The 19,199-nt window shown below is 55.8% G+C and overlaps 1 protein-coding gene across 1 annotated transcript in view; it reads left to right on the top strand.

The window, feature by feature from the left end:
• The first annotated feature begins 5,722 nt into the window (after positions 1-5,722).
• Positions 5,723-19,199, top strand: part of ITPR3 (inositol 1,4,5-trisphosphate receptor type 3) — an 81,539-nt gene continuing 68,062 nt past the window's right edge. Inside the window, exons 1-3 of the mRNA XM_040644612.1 lie at positions 5,723-5,861; positions 7,425-7,519; positions 18,333-18,688. Of these exons, the coding sequence (XP_040500546.1) occupies positions 5,723-5,861; positions 7,425-7,519; positions 18,333-18,688 (590 nt within the window). The remainder of the gene's footprint in view (positions 5,862-7,424; positions 7,520-18,332; positions 18,689-19,199) is intronic.

Genomic DNA, 19,199 nt, shown 5'->3' with positions numbered 1-19,199 from the left:
CCTAATAGGCCCCGTGACCTTGTGCCAGCCCATACCCAGGCTTGAGTGGGGAATCCCAGGGCCCAGAGTACTGGAGGACAGAGCTCCTCCCCTCCCTCTTTGCCCTCCGAGTGGGGCCAGCCAGTGGAGTGCACAGGCAGCCCCATATTGGGTTGGGGTAGGCTGGGCCCCCACTGGCAGCTCAGGCTCCTTGGCCGCCTGTGTGAGCCAACTGGCCACTCATTGGTCATCTCTGCTCCTGGGGAAGGGACATCTCATCCTCGGCCCCCACGAGGGTGTGGCTGCTGGGGAGCGAGGGGGTAGGACCCTTGATTTAGTACGGGAGACTCTGAGGTGATCCCTCACTTCTCTGCTTCTCTTGTTCCCTTCCTGTCAAGTGAGGGTCATGCCATCTCCTTGTCCACCTCCCCCCATGCTCCGGGGGGTTCCTATGAACTACAGAGAAGAAGGTCTGTGAGCTGGGAGGTAGCCTGTGGGAGCAGGAAGAGGGTCTGCACACTGGTGCAAGGATGAGGACCTCGTCCCAGCCCCTTGAAGTCCTTGGTGGGTTTGTGGATGGGCCCGGTTTGACATTCCTGAGTGACAAAGGCAGGAGTGATATGGCCCAGGGACCTGCTGTAGGGGAAGGCCCAGTGGGCGAGTGCAGAGGGCTGGGCTCAGGCTCGCGGCCCACATGGAGAGAGCTGGGCATTTCCCAGAGGCTTCCAGGGACCTCTTCAGGTGCATCTGTGGGTCAGACCTGAGGACCAGGTGGCACTGAAAGTGGCCCTCCTCCTCCCTGCGCACATGGCGGGGGAGAGCTGCCATGCGATGCCCTGTGGGTTGGGCCCTGCACCAGTGTGCTTGGCTCAAAGGCCAGAAGGCTCTGGAGCGCAGCCAGGGTGCCTCTCTCTAATCCACTCCGAAGGGCCAGTGGGGTTGGCAGTGGCCCTGGGCCGGCCTGCGGGTTTGAGGGGAGCCATTACTGCCAGAACTCGCCAGGTCTCAGCTCCTTTCTGGGTTTCTTGTCTCTCCCATCTTCTTCCAACTTTCTCTGTTGTCTCTGCATGTGTGTCTCTGTTTCATGCTCCCCCACCCCCCACCATGTTTCTCTTTCTGTATCTCGCTTTTTCACTGTATCTCTGGTGAGATAGAGGTAAGAAAAGCAGCCTCCAGATTATTCTGAAGGCATTTTTGGGAACCAGAGGTGGCCAAAAGGAAGGGGGAGGGGAGTGGCAGGGAGGATGGTGCAGAAGGTCCCAGGAAAAAGTGGTTGGGGTCAAAAGCTGGGCCTGCCTTCCTGGGGAGCGGGTAGGGTCTCTCTCCCTGCGGGCTCCTGGGCAGGACCTTTAAGGAAGATGCTGCCTTGGGCCAGGTCTAGAGTCACTGGTTGTCAGTTTTGCCTATCCCAGGGCAAGGGAAGGGCAAAACCACCTGTATTCTTTTCCAGGTGGGCAATGAAATGGAAAACAGAGAAGTAGAGAGATGAGACTCATTGGGTTGGAGCCCCAGCTCCAACACTGAAAAGCTCATGTGACCACAGACAGGTCCCATAACTCTCTGAATCTCAGTTTCCACTTCTGTGAAATGGGCAATTCATGGGGCTTCTTGTGTGGGCTGAATGAAGTGCTATTTGGCATCGAACAAGTACTTATCAAGCATCCCGTTCCTATTTCAGGCACTGGGGAATAGAGCAGAGAACAAGATGTACAGAACTTTTATTTTTTTTTTAGCATTTTATTATATTGCTAGAAGGATAGACAATAAACAGATAATACATCGGGGAGTGACAAGTACTGTGAAGAAGGATGAAGCTGGGTAATGGGATGCTGTTTTAGACAGAATGTTGGGGTGGGAAAGGCAGCTCTAAGGAGATGATGTGTAAGCAGGTGGGAGGAAGTGAGGGAGGGAGCCAAGGGGGTTTGGGGGAAAGGGCCTTACAGCAGAGGGCATAGCAAAGTGCAAGGGCCCCGAGGCACTGGCTTGTGTGAGGAACTGGAAGAAGACCCTTCTTCTCAGTGGGAGAGGAGTGAGTGGGAAGGGGAGGACTAGGAGGTGAGGTCAGGAGGGAAGGCAGAGGATATGTATTTTGCCCAGCTGGGTTTTTTCTAGGGCTTATTTGATCAGAGCGAGGAGCGACATGATGTGGTTTAAAAGTCTTCCTTGGCTGCTCAGGGGGCAAGGGACTGTAGGGGGCAAGGACAGACGCAGGGAGGCCACGTCGGAGGCTGCTGGGGTCTCAAGGCAGGTGGCCTCACTGGCTGCTGTAATTATTACAAGGATACGGGGCGGGGGGGTCTCCCACAAGGGAGCGCCCCCTGGCCGACGCCTCTGTGCGGTGGTCAGCCAGGGGCTCCCCCCGCGGAATCTCCCAGCCCCGCCCCCGAGGGCGGAGAGGGGCGGGCGGAAGGCAAGCAGGCGGCCCGGGTCGCGCGTGGGCGACTGCAGCGCGAGGGCGGGCGGAGGCGGCTGCCACGGCGGCCAGTGCAGCGTGGCCGCGGCCCCCCCGCCCCCCGGAGGCCCCGCCGCGACCGCAGAGCTTGCGCATCTGGGCGGGCACGCGAGCCGCGAACGCGGGCTCTTTCTACCTCTGCTGGAGGCGCTCTGATTTAATTTGTGAGGAGACCGAGGGTAAAAGACACCTCCCTGCCCACAGGAAATTAACAGCCGGCGCTGTGGGGTAACAGCAGACCCTGGCAATGAAAGCAGATGATGATGTTCCCGCAATAGTGGTTTGGAGACATGCGGGAGGGAGCCTGCCATTCCAGCAGGAAGGAATCCAGAAGGCTTCAAGGAGGAGGCACCGTTTGTGATTTGCGCTTGCAGGGGGAGGCGGAGTTCAACAGATGAAGTGAGGAGGGGAGGGCATGCCTGCCAGGAGAGCTCCGTGGTGATGGGACAGTGTCCAGCCGGCACCACCACCCCACGGTCCACCTCCCTAAACCATCCTGGACTCCTCTCCTGGGCCTCGTGCTCAGTCCACCTGTTCATGTGTAGTCCTTTGCTGCCCGCCCTCCATCCCTCTTCACACGTGCTCTCTCCGTCCCTTTCCTGGCCCCAAATCACAGCCACAGCTTTCCGGGCCTCTCCCAGCTGCTGCCCCACCACTGCAGGTCTTCCGTGCCCCGCCCTCTCCCCCTCCCCCTCCCCCTCCCCCCTCCTCCCCTCCTCCTCTCTCCCCCGCCGCCCATCCATTCCAGCTCAGCTCCAGCCCCTATCCTCCTGGAGCGCTGGCGTCTCCCCGGCTCCAGAAGAACAGGATCTGCGAGTTCAGCTGCTCTCCCCTACCCTGGACAGATACACCCTGAGGACACGCCCTGGGGGGCTTTGTCTCCCTGTCGGCTGTGGCTGGCACACAGTAGGCTTAACACCCGCTGCTAGACGGAGGGGAGTGTAGGTGGGAGGAGGGGGCCCAAAGATATTGCCGGAGAGACCGGCAGGAGCCAGATTGTATAGGACCACTCTGACCAACCTAAATGGCTTGGTGTTTATTCCCAGGGCCCTGGGAGCCATAGAGGGCTAAAAGCTAGGAGAGTGGCATGGAGAGGTATACCATGGAGGGTGGAGTGGATAGGACAGGGGGCTGATTGGCCAATTAGGAGGCTGTCACAACTGTCATAGTGAGAGGGTTATGGGCCCAAGCTGGGACAGTGGCAGATGGAGTAGACAGGAGGACACTTGGGTAGCCGTTCTCAACTTGGGGCTATTCTGTCTGCCAGGAGCCATTTGGCAATGTCTGCAGACATTTTTGGAGTTAGGGGAGGTTGCTACTAACATCTAATGTGTAGAGACGTCTCTAGCTCAATTTCGTCATCTTTAATAAAGGTTACTAGGAGGATTAAATGGTTTAATACATGTTTGGGGGTTAGAAAAGTGGTTGATACATATTAAATGCTATGTAACATGAGCTACTGTTATTTTAAAGCATAAATCCTCTGTTCGGAGCCCTGCACTGGCTCCCCATCACCTAAGTGTGAGCCCGAGTCCTTCCAAGGACTGACAGGGCCCCTTCTTATCCAGCTGCCTCTCCATCTTTGACCCCATCTCCTGCCCTCCTTCCTGCTCTGTGTGCTTGGCCTCACTAGCCTTTTTGCTGTTTCTTGCACACACTCCCTCCACTCCTGCCTCAGGGCCTTTGTAGTCGCTGTTCCCTCTGCCTTGGAGGCTCTTCATCTAGGAATTTATGTGATTCACTTCCTTACCTCCTTGAGGTCTTTGCTTAGCTGTCACCTTCTCAGGGGGTGTTTCTTAACCACTGTATATGTTGGGGGGGAAAAAGGCATCTATTTCCCTTCGTCCCCTACTACTGGCTCTGTCCCTGTGCTCCTGTCCTGCTTTATTTTCTTCAGAGCACTTTCATCATCTAACATAGCACCTGTTTCATTTTTTTAATTTATTTTTTATTTTTTATTTTTTTAAGATTTTATTTATTTGACAGAGATAGAGACAGCCAGCGAGAGAGGGAACACAAGCAGGGGGAGTGGGAGAGAAAGAAGCAGGCTCATAGCAGAGGAGCCTGATGTGGGGCTCGATCCCGTAACACCGGGATCACGCCCTGAGCTGAAGGCAGACGCTTAACCGCTGTGCCACCCAGGCGCCCCTCATTTTTTTTAAAGATTTTATTTATTGGGGCGCCTGGATGGCTCAGTCGTTAAGCGTCTGCCTTTGGCTCAGGACGTGATCCCAGGGTCCTGGGATCGAGCCCCACATCAGGCTCACTGCTCCGCTGGGAGCCTGCTTCTTCCTCTTGCACTCCCCCTGCTTGTGTTCCCTCTCTAGCTGGCTGTCTCTCTCTCTGTCAAATAAATAAATAGATAAAACCTTAAAAAAAAAGATTTTATTTATTTATTTGAGAGAGAGTGAGCACGAGAGCACAAGCCCACAAGCCGAGAGCATAAGCCGGGAAGGGGCGGAGGGAGAGGGAGGAGCAGACTCCCCGCTGAGCAGGGCAGCAGATGAGGGATTTGATCCCAGCACCCCGGGATCATGACCTGAGGTGAAGGCAGACGCGTAACCGTAACCGACTGAGCCACCCAGGCACCCACTATTTCATTTTTTCCTGTGCTTATTGTCTCTGAAGTGGAACGTAAGCTTTATGAGGGCAGGCACACTTGCCTGCTTTGCTTGCTGCTGTGTCCCCAGGGCCTAGATACTTATAGCACATTCCGAGTGTTCCTTAAATATTGCTTTAATGAATGAATGGAGTGAGTGAGCGAAAAACCTTATCAGGAGTCAGAGAAGTAGGAAATGAATGGAGAGACGGTAGAATGGTGGAGGGGAAGGGAGGGCCTGAGTGGACCTCTGAGAGGGGCCCAACCCGAGGTCCTGGCATGGCCCAGGGCACAGAGACTTGCTCATCTGCCCTTCCCGGGCCTTCATCCCAATCTGCTCACTGGGATCTTCCTGCATGCAGTGGCCAGCTCTGCCTGCCAGGCCCTGAGCAGGGCACCCCCAGCCCAGGCAGATGGCCAGGCCTGAACAAAGTGTCCTTTCCCCTCTGATAAGCTGCCTCCTTCCAGGGGCACGCAGGCCAGGACTTGTCCTGCTGCTCAGGAAGTGCCCGAGGGCCTGGGTGGGCCTCTGGAGTGGGCATGGGGCCGCGGCAGTAGCCACCCTGCCTGGAGGCCGAACAGAGTGGCAAGGGACAAGGGGCAAGGGCCAGGGCCAACTCCAGCCCACCACTCACTCCAGCTCGCAGCCACTCTTCATTCATTCGACAAAGCTCTACTGAGAGCTGTCCGGAATGTGGCTGGACGAGTCCCTGCCCCTGGGGGTGAAGGCTGCCGCGCACTGGGACGCTGGCCTGCCTCAGCAGCTTTGCCCTGGCCACTGTGCTATGCCGTTGGGCTACAGCAGCTTCAGGGCCGGCGGGGACAGGTGGGGTACTGAAGAGGTGTCTCACCTCTTGGCCTTAGGGCGGGGACTGAGGACCTTGTGTTTCTCCAGGCCTCCCGGACCCCTCAAGTCTCCACCCCCACCCCCCGCAGGTGTTTCCCTGTGCTGCCAGGAAACAACAATTTCTGATGATTGGCTGCTGCTAATTCTAATGATGTTGCTTCTTGGGGGCCCTGAACCCCAAGACCCCAGGCCCAGGATCCTAGCCCCTTCAACCCACATAGGCCTTTTTCTGGCTCGGCACACACTCTTGACTCAGCCCCTTCCTCCTGAAGCCCTATCGTCCCCATGGCCCTGCCTCAACTTTCCCACTGCGCTGCAAAATCTGTGTCCTACAAGAGCGGAGTTTGGTAACGGGGCACAGGATCTTCTAGTGAGTGCAGTAACCTCCCCTGTACATCCACACACGCCAGTGCTTGTACACGCGCACGCACACACTTAGATACCCCTTGGGCATAGGCAGCCCCCCACATACCTCTCCAAGTGGCTGCCAGCCCTGGGCCTCAGCGCCTGAGGACTCCTCGGTGTTCACTGTCATGGACAGGCAGCATGGGGCCGACGCAGGTGCTGAGAGCCAAGCTCTGTCCTCTCGGGGCCCCTGTCTTCAAATCTGTAGGATGGATGCTGGTCTCTTGGTATCCCTCGGGCCCATAACCTGTGAGGTCCCAGTTAGCATGGGGAGGGATCTGTTCTATGATGTTACCTGAGGTAGTTTAAAAACATGGTCCCAATATCCTTTGGCACTCTTTCCAGGGAGGGGGTGGGATCTACGTCCTTCTTCCCTTGAATCTGGGAGGGCTGTGGCTGCTTCCACCAGTAAAATACACTGGAAATGATGCTATGGGACTATGGAAGCTAAGTTATAACAGGCCCATAGCTTCCTCTTGCTTTTCTTAGGACAGTTGCTCTGGGATAAGCCAGCCCCTACGTGAGAAGTCAGACCACCCTAAGATTGCCCAGCTGGAGAGGCCCCATGGAAGTGGTCTCACGCAACAGCCTCAGCTGAGCTTCCCGCTATGGGAGGGAGATGTCTTGGGCATCCAGCCCATCAAGCCTTTCAGATGCCTTCAGCCCCAGGAGACATCTAATAGCATTTGTATAAGACCCCAGGTGAGAGCTGCCTAGCAGGCCTTTCCCAAATTCCTGACTCCTAAAGCTCTGAGCAGAATAAAATGGTGGTCGTTTCACACCCCTAAGTTTTGGATAATTTGTTATGCAGCAGCAGTAATCCAAACATTACCCCCAAACTGTTGCTGATCTTTCCCTTGGTCCCCTTTCCACCTTGTCTCCCAGACTGAACCCCTCCTCCACTAGACCCAAAGCCAGGAAGTGGTTCCCTGGGCTCTTGGAACGCAGTGGGGAAGCTGGGACAGGATACCCACCCTCCCTCTGGCCCCAGGGGGTAAATAGGAACTGCATGGGTTACCCTGAGGGCACTGACCAGCCAAGCCCCTACAGAGACCTGCTGGGTGGCACCTCCACCCTCGTCCATCTATAGCCGGGGCCCGGGGGTCCCTGGTACCCACCTCTGTGCCTGTGTTGGTCCTCAGCTAGGCCCCACCCTCAGCCCGTGGCCCTCCATGTCTCTGAGGCCCAGCCTCCTGACCCCCGTCTGTTGGCCAAACAAGGCTGGAGCTGGATGGAGGTAGGAGAGCCTGTCTCCAGAGCTCAGAGCTGCAGGAAGCTGGGGCCTTGGACGTGAGTCAGTGCTGGAACTACTGACTGGTGTGGGGAGGGTGCATCGGAGATGTCCGTCATTTCGTTGACTACTCAGCACCATCCCCTATGGTTGGTAGTTCATTATCCCCATCTGACAGATAAGGGAAGTGAGGTTTAGGGAAGTTGTTTATTCAAGGTGAAGAGCTAGGAAGGGGCAGGTTGCCTTGGAGAGCCTGGTGGTGGTCCCTGTGCACTGACTGCCCCGCAGGGAGCAGAGGTCCTCGGTGTGACCTGCTGGGGCGGAGGGGACCCTGAAGCTGAGCCCCAAGGGATGAACAGACATTGGGAAGATGGAGAATCCTGGCAAAGGCCTTGGGTCTTGGTTTCCTCACCTTTCAGGTGGACATAATAGCTGTGCCCCTGCCGGGGGCTGTTTGAAGATTCAGTGCGTTGATAGAGACAGGGAAGGACTGTAGAAAGGTTCAGGAAATGCTCATTCTTCTTGGCTCTGAATGGGAACAGGGTAAGCAGCCGGGTGTGTCCTGGTTGGAGGTCTGAACAGGTTCTGGAGGCAGCCTTCCAGCTCCCACTCCCAGCACTCAGGCCCCGAGGGGAGGGAGCTGGAGAAGCTGAAGGAAGCTAATTAGTTTGGAACCCCTGAATTTGGGTTTTTACCCGGGCAGTCTAGCATATTCCTCTCTTAAAGAACGTCAAACCTCTGTCATCCTATCCTGCATCTTCCATCCCCGACAACCTGGAAGTCCTCCCTGCTGTCTAACTTCTTTCCCTGCTGATGTGCATTTTGTCCGTAGGGACCAAGGCAGAGCTAATGAATCATGGTGGTTGGCGCTGGAGTCTGCAGGAATCGGGGCAGGTGCAGCCTGCATGTGGCCCACAGACGGTGGTACCCAGAGAGCACCCATCCTGGGCGTGGAGGCCCACTGCAGTTGAAGTCAGAGGAAAGCTCTAGATGGAGGCTGGAGGCGCAGGCCCTGTCCCGATGGCGAGAAGCTCTTCCTGGCCACCCCTGACGAGGAGTTCTAGGCAGGGTCTGGGAAGGCAAAGGAACTGCCCTCTGGTGAGCTCTCGTGGGTGAGCACATTCTCCTCCCAGATTTCCTGTCTGCGACTCTTCTGCAGAGGGAGGATTAAGCCGGCAGGCTCTGGGGGTCAGGCAGGACTGAGCCGGGGTCCCAGCTCTGTCACTTATTAGCTGTGTGGCACTGAACAAGTCCCTTCACCTCCCGGAGCTTTCCTTATCCACGACATTGGGGACAGCGTACTAGCTGTACAACCTTCACCAACGTGTTAGATAGCTGTTTCCACTCCATCGGTAGCGTGGGAACGATCCGTTAGCCGTTTGATTGCCTTCAAGTCCCCTCCACTGTGCAAGCCTCAGTTTTCTCCTCCGTAAAATGGGACGGGGATGAGGCCGCCTGAGTGCACTAATGCAGCCATAGCACCACCTAGGGGTGGGCAACAGGTGTTGGCAGTGGTCTGTCATGAATCCTTTCCCCCTCCAGGCTCCTGCTCCAAGTGCTTGGAGAGCCTTCCTCTTAGTTCCCCCAGGAAACCCCCGGACAATACTCAGGGCTGGCTGATGTCTCGGGCTGCTCCTGGGGGTGGCTAAGTTCAGAAAGAGGGCAGAGAATGACAGCAGTGCCGACCAAAGAAGGAGCTGCTAAGGTCCAGCTTGGCCCAACCCATGTAGGTCTGCTCTGGGTCAGGGGCTGGGCAGGAGCTGGGTGCCCTGGAGACTGGGGGGCTGAGGCCCTCGGGGAGCTCTCATCCTGCTGCCCCTGCAGAGTGGCCAGCACACAGCACAGACTCAATAGGTATCTGTCAACTGGCTGAACGCAGGCCTCCTCCCCAGACTGCCTTGATGGTCTGAGGCTGGGTTTGTTCATGCCTACCAGGAGGGCCCCTTCCAGAGAAAAGCCTGTCCAGCTTTGACAGCCCAGACCCAGAGGGTTTTACAGCACTGGGGCCTCAGGAAGGCAGCACCTTGCTCAACAACTTGGGGGTGTTTCTGAGCACCCTGGGACTGCCTCCAGAGCTTGTGATGTCGGGGTGGGACTGGGGGCTAGGCTTCACCAGGCCTCAGGAACCCTCCTCTCTTCATCTTGGGCTGGAGAGGAAGAGAGTCCCAGGAGCTCGGTGGGGGTGTGGGAGGAAGAGGCTGATTGCTCAGCCCGGGAGTCCCTCCTCTCCCCCCGCTACTCTCCATCTGGCCAGCAGCCTCCCCCGCTGCCCCAGGACAAGGGCCCTAGTGTCTGTCAGCTCCTGGGCAAACAGCAGGCCTTTCTCTCCCTCTCCTCTCCAGAGCGCCTCAGCCATGACCCTTCCCTGCCCCCTCCAAAGGGCATGGCACACCCCTTGCCGCTGGACCTCTGCTTTCTGAATGATCCAGAAACAGAGGCTGGCAAAGCTGGCATAGGAGCCAGCCCTGTTTGGTGGGTGAACCCCTATATTTCAGCCATTCCCAGCTTTGGCCAGGCAGCCCAGGCAAGGGCCGGCTCACAGGGCCTCAGTCCTGCCAAGGTGGGCGTGGGGCGTGGCTGGAGGCCAGGACCCAGCCCAGGTGGACTTGACGTCATCGTCTTGGTCTCCTGCCAGACAAAGGCTGCTCCTGCCTGGCCCTGGCCCCAGGGAGATTTTCCATGCTGGTCCCCTTTCCCAAGAGGATCACTGGGATGATGTCCCCTCTCCTTCTCACCGTCCTCTCTTGTTGGCAGGTGAAGGGCAGAGGCCTGGGCAGCTTCCCCTCATGGTGCAGGGCCCTTTCCCCAAATCTGGAAAGAGGCAGAATTGCCAGAGACCTGCCCCTTTCTTGGGGGCTCCAACATGCTGACTTGGATAGAAGGATGGGGTGACCTCAGAGAGTGACTGGGAACTGTAATCAGCCTCCACTGTGACCTCCATCATTCCTGACTCCGACTCAGAATTCAGGGGGTTTTGCAGCTCAGTCCAGACTCCTGTACTTACTTCTCCTGGCCAGTGGGTGTAATGGGCACTCAACAACTGATTGTTCAGTGGGGGAGGGGACTCAGGCATGATTTGTGGAGAGCTTGATAAAATCTTCTGCCTTATCAATGTTCCCTCCTTGGTCATTCCACAAAACAAAATCCACCATTAGATTGTCATTTCTTTCGATCCACAAGCACTTCTCTTTATTCAGACCCCTCAGGACTATGCAAATAAAGACAATTGCAGAGAATATTTGCTGACTGAACTAAGGGCTTTACAAAGTACTTCCTTATGCTAGACATTCTCCACTCACCCCTCCAGGTCCACTGTCTATTCTTCTGCACTTGCTCTGGGCGGCCCTGGGAAGCTGACCTCTGTGGCCTGAAGTACTTGGCTCCCTTGCCCTCTGAGCAATGAGAGGCGCTGGTAAGATTGGAGGGCAGGAGAAGAGAGAGGTCCAGGGGTTTGTTTCATGGGCCACTTTTCAGGCTTGGAGCGGTAACAGCTCTCCACAGTTGTTAGCTCCAGGGTGCTGTACCATCCCTTCTCCGGGCCCTTGACCCTGCCGCACCTCTGTGGGTGGACCCACTCGTTCACCTCTCTTCAGTCCCTCGTTGGGGACGTGTTGGCAGTTTCCTGCTGGGATCTTGCTAATACAGTGCTCGATCCTTATTTTACACACAAGAACATGGAGGGCCAGAGGGGCTGTGCAGCTTCTCCGTACAGCAGACAAGTGGTCAGAGTCAGGACTCCAGTGGTCCTGCTCCAGAACTTCTGCTTTTCATTTCTGCTTGTGGAGGTGCCTGGGGAGGGGTCACACCTTACCTGCCCGCACACCTCAGGGCACAGGAGGAGGGAAGACCTGGGTAGACCCCCCTGTTTCAGGACTCCAGAACCAGGATGTTTCTCAAGAGGTCAAAATGAGAAGGAATCATGCTTCCTTCTGTGATCAGAGGAAGTCCCAGAAGATTCTTTTCTCTCTTCACCAGCCCAGGAGCACATGTTAAAGTTAGCTGGCCACATTCTTACCGTCCGTTTCCTCTTTGGTCCCTTGCATGTGAAGGTGGTCAGCCATGTCTGAAATAAGTAAATATGGCATCGATGACTGGGGCGTGGGGGTGGGGTGAAGGCAAACAGAACAAGTATTGTTTCCTTTCAGGCTTCCTGAGAGGGTGAGTGTGTGTGAGGGTGTGGATGAGAGTGTGGGAGTTAGAGTGTGAATGTATGAGGGAGAGTGTGTGCGTGTGTGAGGGAGAGTGTGTGACAGGGTTCGTGTGAGTGTGTGAGAGTGTGAGGGAGAGAATGTGAATGTGTAGGAGAGAGTTGGCGTGAGTGTGTGTGAGAGAGTGAGTGTGTGAGACAGTGTGTGAGGGAGAGTGTATAAGAGTGTGTAAGAGAGGGGCGCCTGGGTGGCACAGAGGTTGAGCGTCTGCCTTCGGCTCAGGGTGTGATCCCGGCGTTATGGGATCGAGCCCTACATCAGGCTCTTCTGCTGTGAGCCTGCTTCTTCCTCTCACACTCCCCCTGCTTGTGTTCCCTCTCTCGCTGGCTGCCTCTATCTCTGTCGAATAAATAAATAAAAATCTTTAAAAAAAAACAAAGAGTGTGTAAGAGAGCATATGTGAGGGAGAGTACACGAGTATATGAGGAAGACAGTAGGTGTGGGTGTGTGAGGGAGAGTGTGAGTTTGTGAGGGAGAGTGTAACTGTGGCATGTGCGAGTATGTGACGAGAGTGTTGGTGTGAGTGTGTGAGGGAGAGTGTGTGAGTGTGTGTGTGTGAGGTGAGTATTGGTGTGTGTGAGGGAGAGTGCAAGTGTGAGTGAAGGCTCCTGAGGCGGTAGCGAAGGTGGTGGCTAAGTGGTTACTGTGGGCTGGGGTGGCCGCCCAGGGCAGCTTATGGCATGGGGAAGGAATTCTCTGGGAATCCCAGAGGGCCTGGGCTGGCACCCCACCCACGGCGGGTGACCAGGCTGGGTGGTTGCTGCACTGAGTCAGCCCTTCTGGCCCGACTCCGCCCCTCCTGGCCCTGCTACCCTATCCGGAGTGAGGGGCTGAGGAAGCCCTTCAGAAGTACCTGTTATTTGCTTCAAACCACAAGATGGCACAGCTAGCATGGGGGGTGGCATTTCTACCCCTCCCAACTGCAGTCATGGAGGGCCAGAAAAAGGTTAAAGAACAGTCAGAGCCAAGAGTGAAATCTGGGAAGGGGATGTGAACTCTGTTTACAAGAAGTAACCTGAGGCCCAGAGAGGTCTGTACTCTGTGCAAAGTCACACAGCAGAACTGGGAATGAGTCTCCAGGAGGCAGCTGAGGTGTGGGTGGGGGCATACTGGTGAAGGAGGCCTAGGATTCACAGCTGGTAGCCCCTCCTATGTCCAATTGTCTTCTTGCCCCCACAACCCCCGAGTGTTCCCTCTGAGTCCAAGGAGAGGGTCTGAGCATCACCGCCCTTTCTTTTCTCACCTCTTCAGGCCCAGGTCCGACAGAGAGTGGAGGTAGGTTTCCTGGAAGTCCTGCTGGCTCTTGGAACTTGGGGGGTGATGATATGAACATCTTTATTTTTATTTATTTTGAGTTATAGGCTGTATATTCACATAGTCCAAAATTCAAAAGTTAAGAAAAGAGACGGCACAAGGTAATTTCCCTCCAATGTAGCCCCTATCCCCTCCCCTCCCCCTCCCAGAGGCCCCCGCAATCACTGGCTCCCTGTGAATCCTGAGTTTGGGATTTCTGACCAGAGCTTCCCGTCCCTTCTGTTTTCCCTGTAGGAGAGGCTCCCATGGGAGGTGGGTGCAGCGAGACACCCAGCCATTGACGTTGGGGCCTGGACCAGGTACCCATTTGCCCTGGGGCTGGTGGTGACCTCCTTCCTGTGTCTGAACTTGGCCCCAGCTTAAGAGCATCCTGCTGGAGCCACTCAGGAGGGGTGGGGCCCACTGCTTCTCCTTTTCAACTGCTTAGAGCAGCACCCCTGGAAGCTCCCTACCCTCCACCTAGGGGACCCAGGCACCTGCACCCTGAGCTGGGGCTCCCACAGTATCCTTTTATCTCTTGATATAATTTATACACTTTTGCCACCCTTTTTCTCCTTGACAGTTCAAATCTACACAGACTTGGGGCGCCTGGGTGGCTCAGTTGGCAGAGCACGTGACTCTTGATCTCGGGGTCATGAGTTCGAGCCCCACACTGAGTGTAGAGATTACTTAAAAACTATCCACACGGACTTGTTAAGCACTCACTGTGAGCCCAAGCTGGCCTGGAGACACAAAGTGAAAGGGACACAGCCTGCTCCAGCGAAGAGCTCACAGTCGCCTCGGGGAAGCCAGAAAGGAGAAAGATCATTCCAGTTCCAGACAGCCCGTGATATGTGCCTTGGTCGGAGTGGGGGAATTATAAATTCCACATTAAAGAGTCTGACAATGCCAAGTGTTGGTGAGGGTGTGGTTCAGTGGGCACACTCCTCGGGTCTGGTGAGAGGGTGAGGAAGAAGAGCCACTATGGAGAGTAATTTGGCAATTCTAGGAAGGACCTTCCCTGTGATCCAAAAATTCCACTTTTTTAAAAAATTAAACCATTCTTTTTTATTTTAATTTTTTTAAAAAATTTATTCATTTGAGACAGAGAGATACAGAGAGAGCAAGCATGAGCAGGGGGAGAGGCAGAGGGAGACGGAGAAAGCCGGCTCCCTGCTGAGCCAGGAGCCCCACGTGGGGCTTGATCCCAGGACCCTGGGATCATGACCCCTGGGATCATGACCTGAGCTGAAGGCAGACGCTTAACCATCGGAGCCACCCAGGCGTCCCCCAACAATTCCACTTTCTAAGTTCTCACTCTAAAGTAGAGTTTTTAAAAAATTTTGATAGTATCCTCAATAAGCATACACCGCACGTTCATGACTGATGCAACTCTCACCCTGCTAATTACCCTGACCACGTGTGATGCACGTTATTTTCGAATCAGTTTTGAGTTTTAAAAATGCTGACCTTCACCTGCTAAATTGATTTGACCCATTGATAGGTCTCCAGCCGAAGTCTGAACAATGCTCCCACGTGTGTGCACAGGAGACAAGAAGGCTTACTGCAACATTGTTGTCATAGCAAAAACTGAAATGGGGCTTTCGTGATTACCAACAAAATGGGTAAAGAAATTGTGACATGGTTGGGAAGTGGACTATCACATTGTCACGCCACTGCCGCACGTATGAAAGGGTACACCCAGGGTGAGACCATCTAAAGCCGTCCAGAAGGGAAAGCCCTGCAGAATGGTGGCATATTATGATTATGGGTATGATACACCCATGTTATTTGTGAATACATCCCTATGTGGCATAAACATGAAAACTGCACAAAATGATGCCTACAGCAGAATAGCGTTATCTCTGGAGGGAGTTGGAGGGGAATGGAGTGGGGGGGTAGCATAAAGAACTTCGACTCAAGTTTCAAGGTTCGGTCCTTTTTTTTTTTTAAGATTATTTATTTGAGAGAGATTGAGTGCGAGAGCACGGCTGGGGGCTGTGCAGAGGGAGAGGGGGAGGGGCAGAGGGAGCCGAAGAAGCAGACTCCCAGCTGAGCAACGTGGCATCATCCCAGGGCCCTGAGATCACGACCTGAGCCCAAGGCTGACTGAGACACCCAGGTGCCCCTTAAGGTTCAGTTCTTAAAAAAATATATTGGAACCAAATTTTGCAAAATATTAACATTTGACAAAGCTGAAGGAAAGGCACCAGGCCCTCACTATATTTTTAATATATTATTTTATTTAATTTTATTATTTCTTAAAATATTCCATAATAATACTTAGGGGACTGATGTTCCAGAACATCAGGGAAGGAGACTTTCTTCTGACTGTGAGAAGAAAGAGGGGAACTACGGAGGGAAGCCCATGAGCAGGTGCAGAGGTAGGAGTGGATGAGGTCCTGGGTAATGAGAATGCACACCTAGTCCTTCCTAACTGGGGACGCCTTGCTGATGGCCTTATTCGCTTCCCTCCCATGCTGGCACCACACCTTCCCTATTTAACAGATGGAAACAGAGTCTGGGACTCGAACCCAGGCCTGTGAGTCAGAGACTGTGCTTTTGAGCAGTCTGCAGGACGGTTCTTCCTTGAAGAACAACCTTTGTGTCTGCCCGGGGTGCAGGGGCAGGGAGGTGGAGAGAGGGTCTGGTGTGCTGAGCTAAGATGTGTAGACTGGATTCTGTCAGTGATGAGGACATTCAGGAGGATTTCTAGCAGGGGGACAGCGGGGTGAACTCATTATAGTTGTAGCATCTGAACCTTTCTTTAAACAAACTCTAACTCCGAACCCAGAATCTAAAAGAGCTTACAGGGCGCCTGGGTGGCTCAGTCGGTTGGGCGTCTGCCTTCAGCTCAGGGTCCTGGGATGGAGCCCCGCGTGGGGTTCCCTGCTCAGCGGGGATCTGCTTCTCCCTCTGCCTCTGCCCCTCTCCCTGCTCATGCTCTCTCTCATAAATAAATAAAATCTGAAAAAAAATTTTTTTAAATTAGAAAAAATAAAAGAGCTTATAGTAGAGTTGATTTGACAGAAGCAGGTGACAGGGCCCTAGAGCCCCGGGATGGATCCTCTGGGAACACAGCATGGACGCCATGTTCCAGAAGAATACCTAGAAGCAGTGTGTGTGGCAGGAGGCTGGCAGTGGCATCCCTCCTCCGTTGGATAAGAGTTGTGCTGTCTTCCCTCTTCCCCCCAGTCCTCCTGGTTGGTGGAGGCACAGAGGTCCAGAGTACTCCTGGGCTGGGTGTGGAGGGAGAAACAGTGGCATGTGCATCTGGGGGAGAGAGGCCTGACCTCCACTTCCTGGCTGTGAGACCTTAGCTAATTTATGGAACCACCTATCTGACTCTCAGGAGTGGGAAGACATGGATTCTTGGATGTGGCTGGGGCAAGCAAGGCGCATGTTCCGAGTGTGGCCACTGGAGAGGGTGCTTCCAGCACATTCCTCTCCATCCTTGCTGTGTGGGGAGTGGGGAGGGCAACTGGGCTGGGGCTCTGCTCCATCAGAGCCTGGTGCTCAGCAGAGGCCCGGCACATAGTAGGTCCTCAATAAATGCTTATGGAATGGATGCAGATGTCTCCCTTCTATCCACGGGGACCTGACTTCTGGGAGCAAGAGTAGCTGTTTCCACAGGGCTCCAGGGATGGACAGCGCCAGCTCCAGGGCAGTGTGGGAGTACTGGAGAGAGTACTGGGCTGCCAGTCAGCGGCTGGGCTTCTGGCTCCAGCTGCCACGAATAATATACAGTGTGACCTTGAAGTTTGGTGCGCGCTTTCTCTGGGCTTTTGTCATTTCTTTTTGGCAGAGAAATCAGAATGAGGTTTTTCAAACTGCAGTTAAATGTTTGGTACATTTAAAAAAACAATTAAATGGGTCACAACCAGTATTGAAAAACCAAACAAAATACAGAAATAGAACAGAAAATATCAGAGTGCATCGCAGGTCATAAGGGTAAGTATTGTTTTGTGAAACTATTGTTTCAATTATATATAGATGACCATGTGGACTGCTGTGATGTAAAATGTATTTATTACTGTGGGTCCTGGTAAGAAACTGTAAAACACGGAGCTCAGCAAACCTGGAGGTGGCCCCCCTCCCACCTTCTAGGGGTCTCTGTGAAAAAGCTATACACCCAGGACTCCTCTCTTCATTCACTTGGGTCAGCAGCTGTCTCCTTGCTCTAGCTGCCTCCACCCCTCCCTGGGTCTCTCTTCTTCCTGCTTCAATCCAGTCCCCTCCTCCCTTTCTCCCGGGGACAACCCCCCCACCCCCACCCCCTTCCCAGGAAGTCCGGGTGGGGGTTTCAGAAGAGAGTAAATGTGATCCAGTGGGGGTGGCCGTGGGCACTCTGTCCCAGGAGTTAAGATAAAAGGACTAAGGAGCAAACACCCAAGCACCCGGGGAACAGAATAGAAAGTAGGCGAGCAGGGGACGTGGGTTTGAGGGCAGGACTTCGTGCTCCAGAGCTCGGCGGCGACACCGCAGCGGGTCACTCCCAGAGGGCCAGCACCGGCCTTGTCATTGTTGGCACTCGGTGCGCTATTAACTAGCCAAGGTAGCTTTCTCTTTCGCCACCTCCCCACCCCCCTTAAAAAGAAAGATAGAAGGAGCCAAGAGTTTTGGAGCCAACTCCTGGAGAGGGAGCGGCTGAACTGATTCGGAAGTTGGATCTCTTTGTACACAGGAATGCGGAGAGAAAAAAACAAAACCCACCCCATTGCTTCATTTCCCCTCCAAGCCCAAGCGCTTTCTATTGTGCAATGAAAGGGCTTTTCACGTTGAGAAAAATGAATCCCGATTTGCGCTGCGAAGGAATGAGCGCGTCTCTGCGTGCGAGACGGCTCTCAGCTGGGACGCTCCCGGGTCCTCCGCGCGCGGCTCAAGGTAGCGCCTGCGGGGGCGCTGGACCCCCTTCCGCGCGCGCCCGCACTGGCTCTCACCGACCCGAGGGCAGGGGAGTAGATAGCCCGGGGAATCCCGAGGGCAGAGAGCCCCCACTACGGCTGGGCCTCCCAGGGATGGCGGTTCCGCGAGTCTGTTTGGGAACTCGCTGGAGCTGTAACTCCGAAGCGGGCGACCCGCTGGAGCCCCAGGACTCCTCGCAGTCGCGCGGGGCAGGCGGCTCGTTGGCGCCCGGGAGGCCTGGCCCCGGACGCGCGAGGGGCGCACGGCGCGGGGAGGCGGGCAGGCGCACATGGGTGCCGGCGGGCCGGAGGCGGCGGGGTGCGGGGGGGCCGGGGTGTGGCTTCCCCGCCTCCCGGGCGGGATTTGCATGTGTGTGTGGCGGCCCCAGACTTCCTGCTCCTTCTACGCTGCAGGTACGCGCGGGCCGGGCCGGGCGGGCGGGCGGCGGGCGCGCCGAGACGCGGGCACCTCCTCACCCGGACGCCACTAGCGGCTCCCGGGCCGCGCCGCGCCGCCTTCCGCTCGGGTGGCCGCTAGCCCGTCCCGGCCGCGCCGAACGCCCTGCTCGCGGGTGGGGGCGCGCCCCTCCGGCCTCCGCGGTCATCTCCGTCCTCTGCACCGAGCCTGGCCGCGCGCCCCTTGGCGCCCCCACCGCCCCGGGTCCCCGGCGGGCCGCAGCCATGAGCGAGATGTCCAGCTTTCTCCACATCGGGGACATCGTCTCCCTGTACGCCGAGGGCTCTGTCAATGGCTTCATCAGCACTTTGGGGTGAGTGAGCCGAGTTCGAGGGGGGCGCGGGCAGGGAGGGGGCGCCGTGAGCCCTGGTGCCACTTGCGGGCGTCCTGCCGCCGCCCCCGGACAGAGAACCTGGAAGTCCCCAGCTTCAAAGAGCGAGGTAGCGGTTCGCCTCCTTCTTTTAGAGAAAGGAAGTTAAATGTTTGCCCAGGTAGAAGTCGGGGACCCTGCGGGAGTTGGTGGGAGGTGCCCCGTCCGCGAAGCCTCCACCCTCGCGCGCTTGCCTTTCTTCCGACCCGGAGGAGAGGCCGAGACTTCCTCTGCAGGTGGTCCCGGGGCGGGGCAGGTGGGTGGCTGGGGCCTGGGTTGGGGGAAGGCATCCGGGCCTGGACGTGACTGGCTCTGGGGGTGGGGCGGAGCTGTAGGGGAAGGCAGGCTCAGCCCGGAGCCCGGAGTCCTCTAGTTACGGTCTGGTCCAGTCGCACCTTTGAAGGGTCTTACCTTTTCCTTCTAGTTCTCTCCTGCCCTGCCCCCTTCAGTAGGA

Source organism: Ursus maritimus, unplaced genomic scaffold, assembly GCF_017311325.1.
Source record: "Ursus maritimus isolate PB19 unplaced genomic scaffold, ASM1731132v1 scaffold_30, whole genome shotgun sequence".
NCBI classification, from domain to species: Eukaryota; Metazoa; Chordata; class Mammalia; order Carnivora; family Ursidae; genus Ursus; species Ursus maritimus.
This window is presented reverse-complemented; position numbering and strand designations above follow the sequence as displayed.